The 21975-nt window shown below is 52.5% G+C and overlaps 2 protein-coding genes across 3 annotated transcripts in view; one reads left to right on the forward strand and one right to left on the reverse strand.

Annotated features, from left to right (window-relative positions):
* Positions 1 to 1616: 1616 nt before the first annotated feature.
* ACTR1A (actin related protein 1A) lies at positions 1617 to 13487 on the reverse strand. Its single transcript, XM_032191108.1, has 11 exons — positions 13373 to 13487; positions 9312 to 9376; positions 8357 to 8432; positions 7439 to 7564; positions 6562 to 6686; positions 6037 to 6253; positions 4681 to 4773; positions 3609 to 3783; positions 2921 to 2982; positions 2535 to 2575; positions 1617 to 1906 (listed from the first exon to the last, which is right to left on the reverse strand). The coding sequence occupies exons 1-11, from the start codon at positions 13418 to 13420 to the stop codon at positions 1804 to 1806; spliced, it is 1131 nt and encodes a 376-aa protein (XP_032046999.1). The 5' UTR covers positions 13421 to 13487; the 3' UTR covers positions 1617 to 1803.
* A 1330-nt stretch (positions 13488 to 14817) lies between these two features.
* SUFU (SUFU negative regulator of hedgehog signaling) overlaps positions 14818 to 21975 on the forward strand; it is a 79095-nt gene continuing 71937 nt past the window's right edge. For both annotated transcript variants that reach the window (XM_032191339.1, XM_032191340.1), the window contains exons 1-2: positions 14818 to 15070; positions 17475 to 17609. In XM_032191339.1, the coding sequence (XP_032047230.1) occupies positions 14883 to 15070; positions 17475 to 17609 (323 nt within the window). In that variant the 5' untranslated portion in view covers positions 14818 to 14882. The remainder of the gene's footprint in view (positions 15071 to 17474; positions 17610 to 21975) is intronic.

Genomic DNA, 21975 nt, shown 5'->3' on the forward strand with positions numbered 1-21975 from the left:
ACCCGATGGGTTCTTGCTTAAAAACCACGATCTGTTCTGGTAGGGGTAGGAGAACAAGCAACACGGCCTCAGCTGGGAGCAGAGCACCCGACCTGCCTACCTGCAGCCTCTCGGATCCCGGAGAACCCCCTTTGTGCTAGGGCAGCGTGCTGCTTGCTTACATTCACGCCAGCTCCCGCCGAGCCTCCGCAGCGGGGCTGTTGCAACCCTCCGGCTCCTGCCCCTTCTCAGCTCTGGCGAGGGAGTGACCCCAAGGTGATGGGTGGAAACGAACAGAAAGGAAGGGAACAGGGAGGAACTGCCACCAAACAACTCCAGGCCCACTGCGAATGCCGGGTAATACAGAAAAATCAGTGGTGAAGGAAACGAAGAGCACCAACAGAAGCAAGGGGAACAGTGCCACACCTCCACGCGAGCTGCAGGAGGGATGAGGATGTTCTAGAGAACAGCCAGCAGCTGAGCAGAAAGGCCTAAGCAGCACAAGAGGACAGCAGAACGCAGCCCCTGCGACAGCTGGCTGCTCCCACCACCGCGTTGAGGTGATTTCTTGTCCTCTCCTTTAGTGTATTCCCAGAGAACAGCGAGGCTCCCTACACAACGGTTACCGAGCGGTGATGCAGGGCTGGCCGGTTATTTTGCGAAGCGTGTGTGTGCTGTAAACAGTGTTAACATCAAACAACAGACAACTGGGGAGCAGGCGTTCAAGGAAGACCCGAAGCAAAATTCCCAGGTGCTGCGGTCAGTATTGGAGATAATACGCAGACATTTCAATAAATAAAACAATTCTTACATTACGACGCACCTTTCCAACTATTACGTAGCCCCCGAGTGGATATAGTACACGAGTTACGCCTGGCTGAAAACGCGTGCTCCCTTCGCCCTGACGTGGCGAGGAGGAGGCAAACAGCCTCAGCTCCTACAGAGCAAGAACATGAGAGCTCAGTACTGTGACTCTTGGCAGGTCGAGGGGGAACACACAAGTGCCTTCACCCCCACTCCGGGGCACTTGCTTCCGGAGGAGAAAAGTTATTTAAAACGAGGAATGAGAGAGTAACCGTCTAGCATAATGAAAGCTGATTAGAGATTGCTTTGTTCTACTCCATGCAATATGAACTAAGTCCTATCACCGACTTCTCCGGCTGCGGCACCGACCCACACGTCAGTCTGAGAAGTTCCACCCCGCCACACTCACACAACACCCACACACACACACCAAAAACAGTGGGGGCAAACGGGCTGAACTGTTGAGAATGTGCTTCCTCTTAATTAAAAAAAAATATATTAAAAACAACTTCCAAAACCTACTGATGTCGAAGACGCTGCAGACTAAGAAAGTAGCTACGGGGCCTCCGCTGTGTATTTCCAGACAACCCAGGCATTGCAGCCAGGCCGACTAAAGCCTGCGTGAGGGGTTTGCAGTGGTTGGCTCCCTTCTGGCTTGCTAGGCAGATTCTAAGCTGTTCCCTTTTGTTTTCGCTCGCTCGTTTTACAGTGGCAAATGTGATCGTAACACAGAAACTAAAGGGACTGAAATGAAAAAGGAATGGGCCATTCTGGAGAAATTCAGACTGGGGTTTTCTCCTTTCCATTAAAAAAAAAAAAAAAAAACAACATCAAAAAATAAAAAAAAATATGAAGTTAGTATGAATACAACCCTCCTGCTGCTGTCGTCTTTGCTCAGTGACATCGGGGCATGCTGGCGCACACACACACATACAGGCAGCTCTCAGACACTCGGACTCAGAAAAGCGAGTTTAGAACTGAAGTGAGTCTTCGGAGGAGACTTGAGGACAGGTCCCAGGGCTAGAAGGTTTTTCGGTGGATGGCACGAGCTCCGTCTTCTTCATATTCCTTTTTCGAAACCCACATTTTCTTAAAGGTGTCCAGTGAGGCCAGAATAGAGCCACTGGGGAGAGACAGACATGTTACGTATTACAGGCAAACGGGGGCACTCCCACTGCCTCTCTGCAGAGAGGAGCTGGTTCTACTGCACAACGCTTCCATGCTTGAGAAAGGTGCTAAGGCTCCTTGTTTCCTACAACAGAAATGCTCTCTGAACTGTCACCTCCTCTCCCGTTAGCCTCAAATATGCTGGCACTACAGAGCCTGGCACCAGGCACCTCCCAAACAATGTGCTGACACTGATGCAAACACCAGCCCTCTTCACGTGGGGTCTGGTCTCACTGCTTAGGATTGTGGAGCTGAGTTTAGTTCCCCCGATCAGCAACACAAAAGGGAAAATGCCTTAGGGCAGAGGCCCTAGGTGCATTTCCTACCAACAAGCTTGTTCTACTTTGAACTGGACTGGTTCAGACAACCAGGAGAATTAACAGGACTTGCAGGAGCCTTGAAGATGCAAAGGGTAAGGGGCTGGCAGCATGGAGACGGGCTCAGGAACCAGGCTGAGTATCACGTGGCTGAGCAGTGACACCCCTACAGACACAGCATCAGGAGGGACAGGGCTCTGAGAGCCAGCAGACGGCGATTCCCCTGCCCTCATCCCACAGAGCGACCCAGCATCATGCAGTACGTACCCGATCCACGTGGAATACAATCTCTCCTGAGGAGCTGATATCTAGGAGAAGCAGAGAGTCAGTCAGTATTTTTCCAAGCTCCAGCCTGCTCCTCCTGGCACACTGCCCCTCCTACAGCTGACAAACACAGGGACGACCTCTCCCACCATAAAGGCACCCGGCGGATCCCCCACAGAACCACCCCCAGGATCCTAGACAGGTATGCTGCCAGAGGAGCTGCCTTCTCTGATGAAACCACACAGGTTTTCATCACGACAGCAGATATTGTTGGGCTGTCTCCAGAAAAGCTGCTGCTGGCTTGAACCACGTGGCAGCAGCATTTTTAGCACAGTTCTCTCAAGAAGACACACAGAGCATGTGACAAACACCCAAGAGAATGCTCCTACCCTTATTTTGACGTCCTTCGGAGCTAGTTTCTTCACTTCGCTCAAGAGCCTATCACCAAAGCCTGCACAAGACAAAAACAAAGTAGTCTGAATCCTTCAGCAAAATTCCAAGTTCCATCTACTAACAGTGTGGCCAGATCCTACACAGCCCTATTCAAATATCCCACTCCTGATCTCACAAAGAAACCACGTTGAAGGAGCACAGAACACAGCCAGAGAAGTACCAGGATTTTGATTCACTCAGACCTCAAACACTACCACAACAGACTGTGTCCCGCAGCAGCAACTTGAGACAAGCAACCAAGATTCCTAGCTAGGACCACAAATGGGCCAGTTCCCTCCCTCTTCCCTTGGCCTTCCTCCTGTATCCAGCCCCTTTTGTAGGGCAGAACAGGGTTTGAATGGGAAAAACGGGATCTATCTGGAGACATCCACCTGTGGATAAAGGGTGGACAAGTTCTGGCAGAGGATATCTATAAATTAATAGGGGCCAGATGCACGCTGGTTCTGACTAGGACTCAGAAAATTAGTGAGAATCAGTGTTCTGCTTCTCACTGTAACTCCCCAAAGAGAACAGAGTTCCCACAGACCTCATCCCTCAGGACAAGCTGGGTGATCTAGGTTATCTTCCCTGTTTCACATGAGAAGGAAAAGAAAAAGCACAGCCCACTGAAAGAGAAGCAGGAACCTTTGAAAAGCGTGGAGCCTCCAGACAGCACAATGTTGGAGAACAGCGTTCGCCTCAGGTCCATGTCTGATTTTTGAATGGCAAAAACGAGCACCTCATGGAGTCCTTCACATTCCTCCCCTATCAGGTCTGGCCGGAACAAGAGCTCCGGGGCTCGAAAACGGGCAGGGCCGATCTGCAAGAGGAGAAGGTAGCACAGAGTGAGAGAGCAGCGCGGCCCAGTTCACTGTCTCAAGTTTGGGCCTTTCTCTCTTAGGCAAAGCTTCAGAGAAAGTTTCTTGGACACTTGTGCTGCATCATCAGCTCCCAAGCAACCGCCAGATTGACCTACTACTCCTGGCAAAGGTGCCATTTCCATTTTGCAGATGAAAAATAAAGAAACCCGCTGGTGCAAATCTTTAAGTTGCTGTTTCAGTTGTAGTAAATTCTGCTGAATTGGCTGATGAGTAAGTGCTGTTAGGCAGCACACAATCCAATCTAGTGATTTGCCATAAAAGTATCAATAAGTCCTATATTGCTGCTGAATCAAAGCTCTGTACAAATTAATTCACAACACTCCTCAGCTTCATTCAGCAGGTCAATGGTGGACAAGGGAGCAGATCCACCCCCGGTGCTGGAGGTAAGACCTGTATTTCTTCTCATTCAAGGCTCAATCTTTTGAGGAGTATTCCCAAAACACTCTTCAAACCAATTGTTTCTGCACCTCCAGGCAGAACAAAAACCATGTACAAAACCCCAGTGGGATTTACAGCAAGCTGGTACCAACCCACACTTCATACCTGATCCACATAAAGATTTGCTAGATCAGAGCCTGCATTCAAAGAGCTCTCAGTCCCCCTGGCCATGCTTTGTCCTTACCCAGGACTCCCAGTAGAATCAGTGAGGTTTCTAATAACGTTTTCTTCCCCTAAGAACTCCAGTGCCCCAGCCAGCAGCCTGGGATGAGTTCTGCTCTTTTTAAATTACCCTCTCCCACCCAACATTGCATTAAGTTTCCCATCAGGAGGCAGAAGGCTATTCTGGAAACCCAGTGCATCACAGGAGGAATCTTTTGACAGCAGTCCTCACAAACCTCAATCGTGCTCCCATCTGGCAGGTAGTACTGAGCCTTCTCGGTCTCCAGAGTCTCATCCTTCTGGGGGTTTATTGACAGGTAGCAGGCACGCTGGGAGGAAGCAGAGTCAGGGAGAAGAAGATAAGGGTAAATGCAAACACCTCTCATAAACACGTTTCTGACTACAAGAAGTAAGTTCCTTAACTATGAAAATCCAAGCATCCCTCTGGGGAGACCAATTTCAACATTATTTTGTATTGGGGAAAAGACCTTGTGGGTTCTCATCAGGAAAAATACCTTATCTGCTCTTCATGCTTCGGCTCCGTGTAATAAGAAACATTCAGGCTGCTCACAATTGCTCTAGCTGCTGCTCACCTTTTTTTTCACCCCTCTCTTACTGCTTAAGAAATTATCTCCATCTGCTGCAGATGGGATAATTATCGTGAGAGCACTTCCAAACTACTGTACTGGAAAGCAAAACAGGCACCTGGAACACCTTCAGTGACATTAACCGTATACAAAGGTGGCTTTGGGTAACTTGGCAGCAGATTAGGAGCATGAACAAAATGTATTATTACATTTCAGAGGAAATAACTAATAGCCAATAGCAAAATTTCTTACTCAACATGGTTTATGTGGCTTGCTGCCCGCTGACCACCTACAACTTAGAAAGTTATAGGAAACAAAGTATTTTGACTCTTCAAACTGCTCCAGCAGCCTTATTTTTTCTTCCATAGTTAAGCTTTGCTTTTCTATGTTGTTATCATTTGGAGATTAAAAACAAACAAACATCTAAACAGAATCACAGAACAGTTGAGGTTGGAAGAGACCTCTTGAGATCATCCAGTCCTCAATGCGTACAGCCCCTCGGTAGGGATTGGACACAATCTGGACTATAAATCTCAGACCACGCGATGGCTGAGGTTGGAAGGGACCTCAGGAGGTCATCTTGTTTTTAATGTGTCACTCTCACATTAAAAAAAATAATAATACTAAAAATCCCTTTACATTCAGATGAAGCCTCCTTTGTTTCAGTTTGTGCTTTCTGTTCTGTCACTGAACATCACTGAAATGAGTCTGGAGTCTGGCTCTGTCTTCTCTGCTCCCTCCCTTCAGATATTTATACACATTGAGGAAACCCTCCCAGCTGTCCCTTGCCCAGGCTCGATGACCCCATCCCTCTCAGTACTTCCTCACAGGAGGGTAGCTCCAGTCCCTTAATCATCTTGGAGGCTCTGCTCTCCCTCAGGCAGAAAAAGAAATGAGGTTCAGAGCTAGGTAGGCTGGCACTTCCCAATATATTTCAGAGAGTCAACAACTTCCCTGGGGCAGAAAGCCCTCCCTGGATAACCACAGGAGCAGACAGTACATCACCTCCTTGATGGTCTTGACGATCTCAAACTCTGAGGTTGTGTGGAAGTCGTAGCCTTCCTTCCGCAGATAGAGGCGCAGGAAGCGGGACACGTCGCGGCCAGCGATGTCAATCCGCATGATGGAGTGAGGCATGGCAAAGCCTTCGTAAATGGGAACCGCGTGGGTAACGCCATCCCCCGAGTCCAGCACCACCCCCGTGGTCCTCCCAGTAGCATACCTGGTGAAGGGACAAACCATCAAGCCAAAAAGAGCCATTAAAGGTGAGCCCCAAGCATGCAGCACAACCAGACCCAATCTAGGAGCAGAGATTTCACAAAAACAGGCTATAAAAAAAATCCCTACAGCCATCTCTCATCAAATTCCTATAAGCTCTATTACAGAAACTGAAATTTAAGTTCAGTTTGTGCTTGAAACAGGAGGTAAGTCAGACATTTGTGTGGTCTTCCCTGTTCTGTTTGGTTTTGGGAACAAAAAAATAGATTTCAAGAAACATTTCACAACAAATCAAAGATGAGAGGTACTTACAGGCTGAGCACAGCTTGCATGGAAATGAACAGTGCTGGCACGTTGAAGGTCTCGAAAAACACCTCAGCAGCACGTTCTCTGTTCTTGCGTGGGTTTAGGGGTGCTTCTGTCAGCAGCACAGGATGCTGGTAAAGAAAAGGAGCTGTGTTGTAATAACCAGGATGCAGCTAGATGTGTGCTCCCCCCAAAATTCTGGTTATTGTTCCACCTCTGGAACCAACAGAACAAGACATGTGGAAGGGAGTAACCCCTCAGTAACTTGCTAGACAGTGAATAATCACTACTAGGTTGGGGGACCAGCAGGGCTCTGGTCTAGTTATGAAGAAATCTTAGGAAATCTGCCCTGTGAGTGACCCTTTTTCATCAAGGATGAACAAGGTGACCCTTTGTACCAAAAGTCAGCCAGACTGCCCAAAAAACACAGCCCCTAAGAAAGGGTAAAGGCACACGGTCCTGGCGCGTGTAAGCAGAAATATTCCTCCTCCACTTACACAGCCTCTCACTCTCGGTCATGTAATAATTTTTGGTCAGCTCCTTCCAAACCACATGACTGTGGTTTTCTCCTTCCTCACTTCAAATTATGTCACTGCTGAGTGGGTATGCCTGATGCACAGGCAAAACAGGAAAAGTAAGGAGCACTTGGCACAGAGCAGAATATATTAGAGAGTGTGTGAGTAACAAACATTGAAAGTCAGATTTTCAGTCAGGCCAGAACATGAGATATGGGGAGGAATTCATCTTGGACATTTCTTGTATCTTCTGAGAGGGGAAAGAGCTTAATTTAACAACAGGTAAGTTTAGAAAGAACAAAGGAGGAGTCCCAAGTTCTTCCCAAAGTTCTAAGACTCTGGTGCAATCACGAAATGAGGCATCTCACCTCCTCTGAGAACGTCTGAAGCTGGTCTTTTGAATACACGTACTGCCAGATGCGCTCCATGTCATTCCAGTCCTTTACTATGCCGTGTTCCATCGGGTATCGGATTGAGAGAAGGCCTCTGTGCTCCTGAGCAAACAGAAAGGACAATGCAGCATACTTGTCAGCAACTGGAACAATTCAATTCTGAGCATTATGACTACAAATTCATCCGAGAGACTTGCTTATTATCAACTCCACTGAAAAACATCATATCTCTAGTGTACAAGGCGAAGACTAAACACTAATCACAAACATCTCTTCCAGAGAAGCATTTACAAAGATTAAACAAGGCTGTTTTACACAGATTTGGAACAAAGGGTGTCTGCAGAGCACATTCCATCCTAACTGTTTTCAAGCCAACATACAGACACCTCTCAAATGGTATCTTTGTTCTACCAGCTCGGCCATGATATAAAATGTAACAGGGTGATACTGGGGAATGCAGTTCAGAGGGCTCACAGGAAACATGAGACCAGAACGACTGCCTGCTGACAAAGGCACAACTGTGGAAAGCGAGCCTCTTGCCTACACCCCAGAGATAAAAGGCAACCAACCAGGGTCCATTTCTAAAGTTCTCAGTCACAGAGACAGGGATGTAACCATACAGACTGCAAAGCAGCCTAGAAAAAAGGAGAGATACAGAAGGACATGTATGAAAATAAATTGGGACCGAGGAAAATGGTCTGTGGACAGCAGGTTGGCACAAAAATGTCATGAAGCTTCCCACTTCAGCTTGGACATGCTTAAAAGTGACAATTTATTCTGCTCTTCAGGCCTACCCTGCTCTCGAGGAACCCCAGCTCTTTCAAGGGTGACTGCTGCAGCTCTTAGAGCAGCATAGCAAGGCGCATGGAGAACTGCAGTAAGAGGTTTTCTTACCTCTGCCTTCGGGCCAATGAAGATGTCCCCTTCTAAAGCACCAGCCATAACACGAACGTGCTTTGGTCTCCCCACACTGCAGAGGCAAAAGTATAAATGCTTCAGGAGACAGCTCAGGTGTGCCCAACAATTTACGACCTTTTGCTCCTCTCAGCCCCAAGTAGAGCTCTCTAACAGCCATGACAGAGTCTGAGCGCACTCCCAGGTGCAGACAGCCCCAGGTTTGCTCTGTGTGAGCTAATCCCAGAATCAGAAGCGAAGGGAGCAGACTGCGGGCACTGCTGAAGTAACAGGACGTGAGCCAGTTGAGTCTGGCCACGCTTTCCCTGATGATTCAGGATTCCAGCAGTGCCTGGGGTAAACGTGGCTAGACTGAGCAGCAGCCTGAGCTGACAGACCCCCACCATACTGCTTGACCTAAGGCAGGCTCCTCAGATTAGACATTTAGAGTCCCTTGCCCCATTTCACCATACAGATGAGTCTGCATCGCTCAGAAGAAATACATTCCTTAAAAAACCACCCTATCCAAAATAACAGCCAGGGCCTGCTCCTGATCCAGCAGTCCTTCTTCCAGTAAAGCTGTCAGAAAAGTCGCAAGGAAGCTTGGCAGGAATGAAGGCTTCAGCCCACACACCAAAGGCATACGCAGGGATTCACACCTCCAGCCCCAGCCTTGTCTTTTTGGTGGTGACCTAATGTCTCCAGACTAAAGAATCCTACAAAGCTGTAGTGGTTTGGGGGCGGAGCCTGAGGAAGTGACAGATCATCCTTCATGTCCCGTGTGTCCCCCAAATCTACAAGTGCTTAACAGCAGAGATCTTCTCTCTCAGACACTTCTGTACAGCAGGAAAAGAAATACCCAATTCATTTATCCAGTAACACAATGAGGCCACTCTTCGTCTCCACATATCAAAGGATTGGTTCATGGTACTGGGAAGTGATCGGGAGTACTTACTAGTTTGGGAAGCAGTATTTCGGTATTTGATCGCCTGCAAAGCCTGCTTTAATCACACCCGAGCCCTGTGGGAGGAACAGACAGATGCTCAGTCACCTTCCCAACTTTTAAAAGAGCAGCAAAGTACAGCAGCACTGCCAGAACCCCTGCTTTTCCCTCAGAATAGAGCTCCCCGGGGATCCTGCAGGCAGGGCAGGGACGGGAAGGTGCCAGCAGATTGGCTCGGCCGCTAGAGGGGAGTAACCAGCACCCTCCTGGCAGAGAGGGATCACAGGGCACAAGCTCCAGGAGCATCCCGCTGTGGCTCCGGGTACACACCCAAACACCGCCCCATGCAGTAATTTTTCTACCCTATGCCATTGCTTTTACAGTGTGGTAGAGGTGTGTGAGGCTGAACTCAGGCTCTGCAGTTTTCTGGCAATCTTAAATGCTCCCTTGGTGGAGGAGAGCTCTTCGGAAAGCTGTGCAACAGCAACCAAGCCCTGCCAGCTGTGGGGAGCACTGCTGAAATGTGTAGGATTAAGGTTGTAAGCCTCACGGAGGTAGAAGACCTGGAGAAGATGAAGGGAGAGTGGATGAAGTCAGGGAAGGGAGTAGGCAGTGTGAAACGAGTTGGAGCAGAGACTAGGGAAAAGAAATTCAGGAGGGGGATAGGCTGGCTGGTGCTAAGGAGGCAGGTCACAGAAATCCCATCAGAAAAAACACTGGGAACTAAATGGGACCGGGCTCTGGACACAACAAAAGTGCCAGTCAGCCTGCAAGAGGAAGGGCTGGAGGCAGGAAAGCAGCTGACAGGATGGGCCTTGTTTAAAAGAGACAATGAAGAAGAGATTAGCTCCCATCCCAGCTCCTCCTTCCCCAGCTCCCTTTGCCAGCTGTTTCAGACAAGGTGTCAGGCTTTGCAGGGCGCACTCCTGCATCAGGAGCAGGGCCACATCCTGCACCCCCTGCCTCCTGGCAGATCTCCCAGCCCCTGCACACGCAGGCACAGGTGGGATGAGGCAGCCTGTGAGCATTAAGACAATGTCCCTTTGGACAGCCACTCCCCTGGCTTCAAAGCAGAGCCAGGAATAAAACAAACACCATTTTGATTTTCCTTATCGAGCTTTTAAACTCTGTACCTGGGAAATACTACCAGCCTTTGTCAAACCCGGCAGCAAAACAAAAAACAAAACCACACTAATAAACTGACAAACAAAAATCCCTGCATGAAACGCAGTGAGGTGACCCCATCAGAATATGCTCTTAATGAATATTTTATTCTAGCTACTGACTGATCTCGCTGCCAGGACTCTCTGCTGCTGGGAAATGGTTTCAGAACAATGATGCCCCTATTTTAACACAGGGGAAAGAAAGTAAGAAACTTATGCCAGGCCAGGAACTACCCCGCACACCCTGGTGAGCTTCCCAGCGAGTTATGCATTTTGAGATTTACATATCCAAGTTCAAAGTCAGCTGAACGTGGCGGCAGCTCAGCAATCTCTGCTGGAGCTAAAGACAAAGGTTTGCTTTGAACGTGGCAGCGAGATGGGACTGGAGCAGAGTTGTGCTTCCCAGCGCCTGGGAGCAAAGCGAGTTTGCTGTCTCCGTGCCACCAGGACCTGACAGCACCTTCTGGCCATTTAAATTGTCTTCAGAACTTTTTGATTCTTTGAAGGTGTGTGTGTACTGAGCAGATCTAGTTATCATACCCCGTTTTCAGATTCCTACACAGTTAAAGGTTTAAGCATTGGGCAATTAAGAAAGTTTAAAATAAAGAGCGGGTTTTTCCTCTTTGCTTCAAGGAAACAAAAAGAGGCAAAACAAGAAAAACGAAACAAATCCTCCTTCTGCTGTAAGCTCAGGTTTATTAAAATTTAAAAGAATTTCAAAATTAACATCCTTCCACCGGTAGCTATCCTGGCTGGGCTTTCATCCTCCTTGCTGGTTTCTTTTTTATTTATCTGAGAAAATAAAGAAAGAAACTAGATCTTCCTTGACCTTCGTATCTGAAATAATCTCATGGAAAATTATCACGAGCATCTTAAAGCATCTGAACGTACCTCTCCTGCTAGCTCTGTGGCCAAAGTCAGTTATTGATTCACCCACCTCGATGCATCTCAGACTCAAATTTCAATGGCAATCCAAGAGAGCCAACCTGCCATGCAATACTTGGCAGAGGGGGTCAGGCGTGTTTTAGAAGTGACTTACTGGACAGGGAGGAGCATCAGACTGTGCCGGGGTACAGCTGCAGCCTCTCGCTGTACACTACAAAACTCCCTGCTGGAATCGGGGAGCTGAGCACACAGTTTGGTACAAAAAATAAGTCACTTTTTTTGTGGCCACATACCTGAGTGTCCTTTTGGAACACGCTGGGATACTGGGGCAGGCTGGAACAGGGAGGGTCTGGCTTGTGTGCCAGCTCAGAACCTCAGCTCCCCCTCCCCGCCCTCCCACAGGTGCACGTCCATGGGACAGGGCAGCGTTCAGCCTTGGAAAGCTGTCGGCAGCTCTCCGAGGCAGCAGGAGCGGCACCACCTCTCTGTGCAGCCCCGTTTCCCATCCTGCCGGAGCTCCCGAGAGCACCAAAAATGCAACGTCACCACAGGGCTCATCGGCTGACAGCCTGCGAGCACTGAAGGCAGATCTCACAACAACTGCTTCATTCCACAGCTCGCACTGGGAGGGGACAGAGGGAACTCATTTAGCAGAAAGGCAAAAGAATTAGCTTTCAAGACCAGCTGTTAACAAAAGAAACAGAGTCGGTTTCTGGCAGCACATGAACCTTTCTTTAGGTCTGAAGCAGGGAGGAACAAGCAATCATTGAGCTAAGTAACAAAAAGGCTGCCGTTAGGCTGCTATTACATGACTGTATCATAACAAATTCTTCCTCACAGAGTGCCTGGGAAGAGCTAACGGCTAGCTACTCACTGCAACACAGCAGGATCAAAGTTACTCCAGTCACTGCTAAGAACAATCGACCTAAGGCCTGCCCTTAAGCCCCCAGTAATCTCCCCGCTGTGATTCCAGGGGAAGAAACAACAACAACAACGTGTATCGGGGAGCTCCAGTTGTAGAGAGGCAAGTGGGATGGATAATAAAGGAAAGGTCGGAAGGATTGACTCGATTTGAGATCTGTAAACCATTCAGATTGTAAAAAAGGAGTGTGTTGAGGTGTGCTAGGCTAGCAGGCACACGTCATATGGTGAAAGGATTCAGGAGAAGCTCAGATGACGTGCAGAGAAGGCAGCAGTGACCCTCTGAAACAGCAAAACCAGGCTGGCTGACAGCAGCAGCCAGAAGGGAGGGGCGTCAACGCGTGACTCAGCCGAGGAGGCTCCCCCCAGCCCCCAGCCCTCCCCCACCCTTTCCCTTTCCCTCTCCCTTCCCCTCAGGCCGCCCCAGCTCCCCCAGGCACACGGCGGGTGACGGCCGGGCCCCACCGCAGGCCCGACCGGCCCCTAACAGCCGCCACACCCCAAATGCGACCCCCGCCAACGTGGCCCAGGCCGGGCGGAGCCCTGAGGGGCCGGGCGGGGAATTTGTGACGGGAATTTTTGAGCCGGGGGGGTCCCGGCGCGATGGGCCCCGGAGCCGCCGCCTGGGGGGAGGGTCCCGCTGTGAGGGGCGGCGCCCGGTGCACGCCGGGAGCGCGGCCGAGGCCTGGGCGCGGAGCACGCCGGGAGCGCGGCCCCATTGTCCCCCTAGGCACAAAGCGGGGCCGCGGCCCCTCCTGACGGGCAGCCCCGCCGGCCAATGAGAGCGCCCGCTCCGCGCAGGGGGCGGGGCGAGCGACCTCTCCAACCAATGGGAGCGCGCCGCCCCGCCCATCCACCCCACCCCTCAGCGGCGGGGGGGCCGCTCCTCACAGGCGAAGGGCGGCGCCCCTCGGGCAGGTGACAGGCAGCCGCCTCAGCCAATCAGGAGCCGCCGAGCCGCTGTAGCCCCGCCCTACCAGGACGCGAAGCGGCCGGGCCGGGTGGGGAAGGGGGGGTGGGGGCGCCCCCGATGACAAAGGGATCGCCGCCGCCGGGCCCTCCCCGCTCCCCCCGGCCCCGGGGCTCGCCGCCGGCCGCACTCACGTTGTCTATGACGACGGGCTGGTTCGCTATCACGTCGTAGGACTCCATGGCGAGCAGCCGCCGCAGCCACCCGTCAGGGAGCAACAGCCCAGCCGGCGGCGGCGCATGCGCGGGAGGGCGGCGCGCGGCCGGCTGGGTGATGTATTCCCCTCGGCCGTGGGGGGTGATGGGAAATGTAGTCCTGGCCCCTCCCCACGCTGTGAGGGGGTGCGGCGGGAGGGCGCGAGGCATGCTGGGAGTTGTAGTGCGGGGAGGTTGAAATAGGGGGGGCTTTTTTTTTTTCTTTTTTTTTTCTCCCCCTTTTTTGCAATAAAAGGTACACGGAGAGTAATTTCTCAAATATTTCAATAAATGCTGAGATGCAGTTTGCAGCCTCAGTTCTTCAGGGAAAGTTAGCGGAGGCCTGAGTGGGTGGCTGAGGGTGTACAGCCCCCTCCAGACCCCACAGCTCCCCTCACAGCCCCCCCAGATCTCCCCTCAGACCCCCCCAGCTGCCCCCACAGGCCCCACAGATCCTCTCACAACCCCCCCAGCTCCTCACAGCCTCCCCCCAGACCCCACATTTCCCCTCACAGCCCCCCGAGACCCTCCCAGCTCCCCTCAGAGCAGCCCCAGACGCCATAACTCCCCTCACAGCCCCCATCAGACACCCTATCTCCCCTCACACACCCCCAGACCCCCTATCTCTCCTCACAGCCCCCCCAGCCTCCCCCACAGACCCCATATTTCCCCTCACAGCCCCCCAGACCCCCTATCTCCCCTCACCGTCCCCCAGCTCCCTCCCCAGACCCCGTATCTCCCCTCACAACCCCCATTAGTCCCCCCAGCTCCCCTCACAGCCCCCCAGCTCCCTCCCCAGACCCCTTATCTCCCCTCACAGCCCCCCCAGACCCCGTATTTCCCCTTACAGCCCCCCCAGCTCCCCTCACAGCCCCCCATATTTCCCCTCAAAGACCCCTGTCTCCCCTTACAACCCCCTAGCTCCCCCCACAGACCCCCTAGCTCCCCTCACAGCTCCCTAGACCCCCTATCTCCCCTCACAGCCCCCCAAGACCCTCTATCTCCCCTCACAGCCCCCCAGCTCCCTCCACAGACCCCATAGCTCCCCTTACAGCCCCCATCAGACCCCATATCTCCCCTCACAGCCCCCTTCAGACCCGTATTTCCCCTCACACCTCCCTATCTCCCCTCACAACCCCCCATATCCCCTATCTCCCCCCACCCCCCCCCACCAGGGGTCGCGCTCTCAGCGCGCCGCACCGGAGCCGTGAGGGCGGCGAGGAGGGGCGGGGCGAGGCGGGGCCTCCCTCAGCGCCGCGCGCTGCCATTGGCGGCCCCCACCTGTCAATCCCCGTCTCCATGGCAACCTCGGGCCCCGCCCCCTTCCCCCCTCCTCCTCCCTCAGCGCCGCGCCGCGCAGCGCCGCTTGGGCCGGGCCGGGCCGGGCCGGGGGAAGCGAAGCGGATCCGGAGCCGATCCGGAGCGGATCCGGAGCAGCTCAGGCGCCGCCATGGAGGGCGTGCGGCCTGCTGGGGGTGCCCCCGCGGCAGGGCCGGGCTCTGGTGCGGGGTCCGGGTCCGGTTCGGGCTCGTTTCCATCGCTCTTCCCGCCGGGGCTGCACGGGATCTATGGGGAGTGCCGCCGCCTCTACCCCGAGCAGCCCAACCCGCTGCAGGTCACCGCCATCCTCAAGTACTGGTCAGTGCCCGGGGGGGTTTTTGGGGGGCTCTGGAGGGGTTTTGGGGGGCTGGGAGGGGATTTGCGGGGGTTAGGGGGGGAGTAGTGGGGTTAAGGGGGGGTATTGGGGGCTGGGAGGGGGATATTGGGGTCGTGGGGGGAGTTGTGGGGTCTGAGGGGGATGTTAGGGTCTGGGGGGGATATGGGGGGATATTTGGGGTCTTGGGGGGAAGTAGTGGGGCTAAGGGGGGGGTATTGGGGTCTGGGAGGGGGATACTCGGGTCCTGGGGGTAGTAGTGGGGTCTGAGGGGGGATATGGGGGAATATTGGGGTCTGAGGGGGGCATTGGGGTCTGGGGGGGGGATTTGGGGGGAGTAGTGGGGTCTGAGGGGGGATACAGAGGGATATTGGGGTCTTGGGGGGAGAGTAGTGGGGTCTGGGGGGGGATATAAGAGATATTGGGGTCTAGGGGGGAGTAGTGGGGTCTGAGGGGGATATGGAGGAATATTGGGGTCTGGGGGGAGATATGGGGGGATATTTGGGATCTGGGGGGAGAGTAGTGGGGTCTGAGGGGGGATATGGGGGGATATTGGGGTCTGGGTGGGGGAGTAGTGGGGTCTCAGGGGGGACATTGGGGTCTGGGGGGGAGGAGTGGGGTCTGAGGGGGGATTTTGGGGCTCTGGGGGGAATATTGGGGTCTGGGGGGGAGTAGTGGGGTCTGAAGGGGGACATTGGGGTATTGGGGGGGACGTAGGGGGACATTGGGGTCTGGGGGGAGTAGTGGGGTCTGACGGGGGACATTGGGGTATTGGGGGGAATATCGGAGTGTTGGGGGAGCGGAGGAGGCAGGGGGGAGCTGTGGGGTCGTGGGGGAAGTTGTGGGGTCGTGGGGGAAGTTGTGGGGTGAGAGGGGTGTTGAGGAAAGGAGTGGGGCTGGGAGGGGGCAGCAGGGGGGGGTGCAGGGGGTTGGGGAGCAGGGAGAGCTTTGAGGGATTTGGGGGAGCAAGGAGAGATGCAGGGGCTGCAGGCTGAGGTCTGGGGAGATGCCCAGGAAGGTTTGGGGGTGCTGTGGGGTGCCGCAGGGCAGCATGCTGGGTGTCAGGGAGGTGTGGGCATAGAGGCAGCTCCAGGGGGACGTGTTTTTGGGGTGACCCACAGTGAGAGATGGGGCTGATGAGGGCAGGGCATGGGGAAGGGAGCGTGTTTCCCTCGCTGGGTCAGTTCCTTGGGGCTGCAGCTTCTCCTCCTGGCCAGGAGGCTCGGGCTCTGCCTTCCGACCCAGAGTTTGGGGCTCAGCCACGGCCGGGATTAATGGGATTGTGCCAGCCCCCGAGCCCAGTGCGTGCTGCGTGCCCCCATAAATCAAGGGAAAGCCTTGTTTGGGAAGAAACCTGGCCAGGGTTGCGTGGCGTTTTTCATGAAACTCGTCTTTTTTTATATTTTCAACACAATTTGCACGTCTTGGGAGAAGGTTTGTGATTGCTTTTCTCGCCGTGTTTCCCCTCTGCCCACGTTGGGTTCCTTGGGCAGAGACTTCAGCGCGCCCCGAGCACCAGCCAGGGGAAGGTGCCGCCCCGATGCAAACCCCGTTTTTCCCCCCCGAGGCCGCACTTCTTGCTCCTGAACGAGCTCCATGAATAGAGAACGCGACGCATTTGTACCTGCAGCTTTGAAGTCGGGCTCTTCCTAATAAACTCCTCCGACGCTGCCAGCTCCTGGCGTGAACCCGCGCTGATAGGGAGATTGCGGCGGGAGTTTGTGCGAGAGCTGGCCCCAAAACTGGGTCAGCGCCTGTGTCAGCAGCCCTGGAGGAGCAATTCTGTCCCGTGTGTGTTCCTCCAGGCTCGGGGATGGTGCTGGCTGCTCCTGAGCTTGTGGGGGCTTCAAGGGTTTGCACGTAGGGCAGAGGGTGAGATGCTTAAGGGTTTGTCCTTTAACCTTAAGGGTTTTTTCCTCTGCTGCTGTGGCTACGCACAGAGCTATGGGCTGCTTTCCTCACGACATAGACATTTCAAGTCTTGCTTTGAGGAGCAGCGATGCTCTTTTCAATGGGGTAGGTGCCTCTGGCCCACGTTAGGAGCTTGCAGCGCAGATACAGCTCCTGCTCCTTTACTCGGAGAGTTTTCTGGTGTTCTTTGCTTTGCGGAAGTTTCAATACGATTTTGCAGAGGGCTTCATGCTTTAATGGTAAAAACACTGTAGTATTTTTGCACGCATGCACTTTGCCTTCCCGTGCTCGATGCTTCCTGGACTTAACCCAACCTTCCTCTTCATTTTTTTTTTGGAGGTAACTGGACCGTGCTAAACTTATCTCTAGCTGTGATTTGGGGCAGGTCCATCTACAGCCCCTTGTAGAACCCGTGGAGACATCTCACTTGCCTTGAATAACCTGATTTACCTGAGAACCTTTTTGTTTTTAACGCAGGCTGGGGGGACCTGATCCTCTGGACTACGTTAGCATGTACAGGAACGTGGGCAACCCGGCGCTGAACGTCCCTGAGCACTGGCACTACGTCAGCTTCGGCCTGAGTGACTTGTACGGAGACAACCGAGTGCACGAGTAAGCATCACCCGCGTCCTCTTGCTCTGCGTTGTGTTCTGTGTCACATCGGGGGGAGTGAAAGTAGAACCTTGTCCTGCTGTCTGTGTTATTTGAACTGCTGTTTTTCTGGGGGGTAACGTGTGCCACAGAAATTCTTCTTGCTGCAGAAGAATTTCTGTGTTCCCCTCTTCGAGCTCTGCGTGCGATATATGTCCTTGTTAGTGGTGTAAGTTGAGCGATTTGTGGTTTTGGTTGTTGTTTGGTTTTGTTTTTAACTCCCAGGGAAACTTTTTTTTAGCTGAATGTCCCGTGTTTTTCCCCCTTGATAGTCTGCTGGGCTCACACGCTTCCATCCCGGCTCCTCCCTGTGCATGTTAAATGCCTTCCTCTGGAAAACTGCTGTCAGGGCATTTTTCCTGGTGCTGGCACGGCAGCGTTACTGTCAGCAAGGGGACTGCCACCCAAGTGCCTGCTGCGTGAAGTGCGAATCCATCCTAACAGAAGTATGAAACAGTTGGCTGAGTTTCTTCTCTGCAGCAATGATTACCTTGGGTTGTTGGTGCGGGCAGTCTTTAGGAGGTGTTTCGTGTTAGATGGGGCAAGTAGCATGATCTAATCTCGGTATTGTCCTGCTTTCACCGACTTCGCTCCTTAACTGCAGGTAAAATAAGCAGTCACCCAGCTTTCACAGTCCTGGGGCTCTGAACATGGATTGTTTTTAACCAGAAAAAATAGAAAGGGCAGATTGCTGCTGCTGTTCAGTGAAACTCTTGTGCTGTTTCATCGTCGCGGGCTACATATCCCTGACGACTGGCGCAGCAGAAGCCCTGATTTGTTCATCCCAGCTTTTCCTCCTCTGTTTGTCTTGGTTGAGTTTCAGCCAGCAGTCTTTATGGGTTTTGTTTCACCCAGGTGCTTCTCTTGCAACAGCGGCAGCTGAGCAGTTTCTTTAACCTTACCCACGTCCTCGATGTGGTTCCTTCTGTTTGTGGAGACAGAGCTGGTTTTCAGAAGTCTCTTTTCAGAGTGGAGTTTACACAGAAACTCGGTGTCACCCAGACCTGCCTGGGGCATTTTGACCAACACATCTGGCAGCAAACCCCATTCATGAGGTGCTGGGGCAGGGACAGGGTAGGGCAAATAAAAGGTGGAAGAAACAAAAAAGGAGTTTAAAGGTTTCCTTCCCTTGCTTTCACAAGAGACCCAGCCATGGACACGCAGGCCTTCACACGATGCCTTTGTTCTCAAATCACGAGATTTCATCTTTGCCGCTGAAAAAACGGGGTTGCCAAGATGAGGCAACCTGTGTTTTCCAGCCTCCTTCTGCTGGAAGTTAATTTTGGAGGGAGTAAGTGCTGCGCTGGCTTCTTCTTTTTGGTGGCCTGCCAGCCCGAGGCTTTCTCCTGGTGAGAGTGTTCTCCTCGACCACACTCACGCCTGGTGGGTTTGGGAGAGAGCAGCGGGAGGACGTGGGGGTCCCAGCTGAAGACACGAAGGGTGAGGAATGGCTTTAATGTGCTTGTATGAGGGAAGAAGCAAATTGTGTAAGGACAAAAACCTCGGCATCTCTCAAACACTGAGCGTGAAGTGATCAGCGGGTAGGTGAGCACTGGGGACGGGCAGGGGGAAGGAGCTCAGCCACACCAGTTCTGTTCCCTGCTCCCAAAACACGACTGCCACGTGGACTGCACGGCTCCGGACTGGCACTTTGTGTGCTCAAGAAGCTCTCATTATCCAGGAGGGAGTGAGGAAGCCCCTATTTATGGTCTCTGCCACTCAAAGCACTTTGAAATTCTGCTGTCCCAAAGCATCCTGCGGGACGGCTGGCAGGAGAGCGGGGCGACAGGGCTGTTGTTTAAATTTTGGGAAGATTTCTTGTAAAGCTGGCGTGGCACTGAACTCCACTCACTGGCCAGCAGAGACAGCTGCTGGTCTGTGGCTTTTGGTTTGTTTTCCGACTCTTGCTGCAAGGAGCACAGGGCTGGACCTGCCCACGACAGTGAGGTTGCGGCAATAGAGGCGTGTGTCCCTGACCTCGCTGCTTTTCATCCTTTTGGAGGACAAATATCACTGCCAAGGACCCTTTTAATCTCTCCACTTCACTTTGGGTAACACCTGGCTTATTTCTCGTGGACCTCTTCTGGTGATAGGGGACAATCTGAACCAATTATATTCTAGTACTAAATGAGAAGGGCTTTTTGATGATTTTTTGAGTGATGCAGGGCCGAGCTGAAGGCCCCTATATTTTTATTTATAATGGGATAGCAACCAGATGTAGCGCGTAACGTGAAAATGTTGACTTGAATTTATATTTTTTAATAAGAACCTGAAAAGCCTGAAGTGGAGCTCTCCCTGTGCCTCCTCGTTGACAGATTTATTTTCAGCTAAAACAGCACCGCTTCCTGCTCTGCTTCAATACCAGCTCCGTGCACGCAGAATAACGGGGAAGAGATCTCAGAATTTCAAACAGGGGAAACCCTTTTTCATTTAAAAACACTCAGTGCTTCACGGCATAATGGCAACCACGACACAGCTGTGCGGGGCTGATGGTGCTCAAAATCCAAAATCCTGACGTCAGGGCGGCGTTAGGGAGCCGCAGGCCTTGCAGGGGGATTGCCAAGCCCCTCGCCTGGCAGTAAGTCCCTCCAGTGGAGCGTGCTGCACCACTCGAGTGGCAGCAGAAGACCTTCTGGGATGTTTTAGCAAGTTAATTGCCATTTCCAGCTTTTTCTGTCTACTTTAAAATCCAAACGGATGGGTAACTGCTTGAACTTAGCGAGCAGGGTTAGAGTAAAGCCTTGTGCTTCTTTTTTTGACTGCTCTTGCTTTCTGAAAGAGAAATCATTCACTGCAGCAATGAATGAGTGCACAGGGTGTGAACATGTGGCCATGGGATGGGTCCCGCTCCCTCTTCCATCCTGCAGGGGACACATCCCCGTGCAGAGAAGTTGCTCCTGTAGCTCCCCGAGCGCTCACCCTTTTTGTTAGGTTCACAAGTGCCTGGGAAATGAAGCTCGTGATGCCATTCCTGAGAACCTAGAAGAGTCTTGGGTGTATTCAAACTGCAAGGCTGTCACTCAGAGCCAGGGCAGGAAGCAAAACTTCAATTACGGCTGGGTTACGAGATAAGGTTTGTACGCGGGGCCTGCCCACATCCCCAGAAGAAACACACCAACTGCGTTTTGATGTTCAGCCTTTTATGTAAATGCCAATAATTGGGTTTCCCAACCTACACAAACTTCACGTCGACGAGGGTTTGTTTTTTTCTCCTCTCTCCTTTTTCGTGGCAGCCTGCCAGGGGGCTGAGTGCAGCACCGGGATAACGGGGTGGCTGTGTGGGTGGTGCCTCCCCGTGAAAGGTGAGGGTAAGCGTGAGCCCTTCACCATCTCCCCGTCCAGCTTGTGCTCCGCTGCCTCGTGTAGCTCCTCTGAATGACCCGGGCTTGTAAAAGGGCAAGGATGCTTGTTAGAGCCGGGAGGAAGAAAAAAAAGGAGCGCCAAACTGGATCAGGTAACAAACGCGAGGCTTGCGGAGGGGTGGATGTTTTCTGGAAGGCTTTTTCCGAGGCTGAAAGGAGGCTGAAAAGAGTATTTAGAAAATAGCCTGGAAGTTGGAACGAGCGCTCTCTTTCTTTCGAGTGCACGCTGGCTTCTCTTTTGAGCCCGCATGAATGTAGGATGGAGTGGTGCTGACAGCTGTCACTTTAGTGGCCTCTCAGTTCTGCAGCCTTTCATAAATTTAAAAGCTCGCTGCCCTCCGCTTGCCAGCCTTTAGCCTTAAATTTTGGTGTTTAATGGGTCCCTAAGTGCTTTCTAAGCCACAAGCCTGAAGCAGCGCTGAAATATTACACCGAACTCCAAGGTGACAGGGAGCTCTTTCTAAAAGCCGGGGACGACTCTGCCCTCCTTTGTCTTCACCAAAATGCAGTAAAACAAAGAGCCTCTGAGGAGACAGTAAATTAGAGGTGGATGGCGGTGGTTGTTACGGATCAATATTTCGGAGGAGATTTTGAAACAGCACTGATAGAAAACAGGATGCAAGTGGAGAAGCGAAAGATCGAACCGGTCTGGGAGCCGAGCATGAAATTCCAGGAAAATTACTAAAACCCCAAAGTTTTCTTCCATCGTTTGTGGTGTCCGGTTTCTTGCCAGCGTGGGATTGAAGCATGCTTGATGCAGGAGACCCTCAGGAGCACTTCTTTTGAGATACCAGCATGGAGGTGGCAGCCCCTCCTCGTCCTCACCTTGCTGCACTCGGCTGCTAGCTCTGAAGCCAGGTGACACCGACTCCTTGGTACCACTTCGTGGTATGGATAGGGAAGCGAGGTTGAGTTTGGGGACAGATCTTCAAGTTGAGGGCCTTCTGGGAACTGTTGCTGGAGAA

Source organism: Aythya fuligula, chromosome 7 (genome assembly GCF_009819795.1).
Source record: "Aythya fuligula isolate bAytFul2 chromosome 7, bAytFul2.pri, whole genome shotgun sequence".
NCBI lineage: Eukaryota > Metazoa > Chordata > Aves > Anseriformes > Anatidae > Aythya > Aythya fuligula.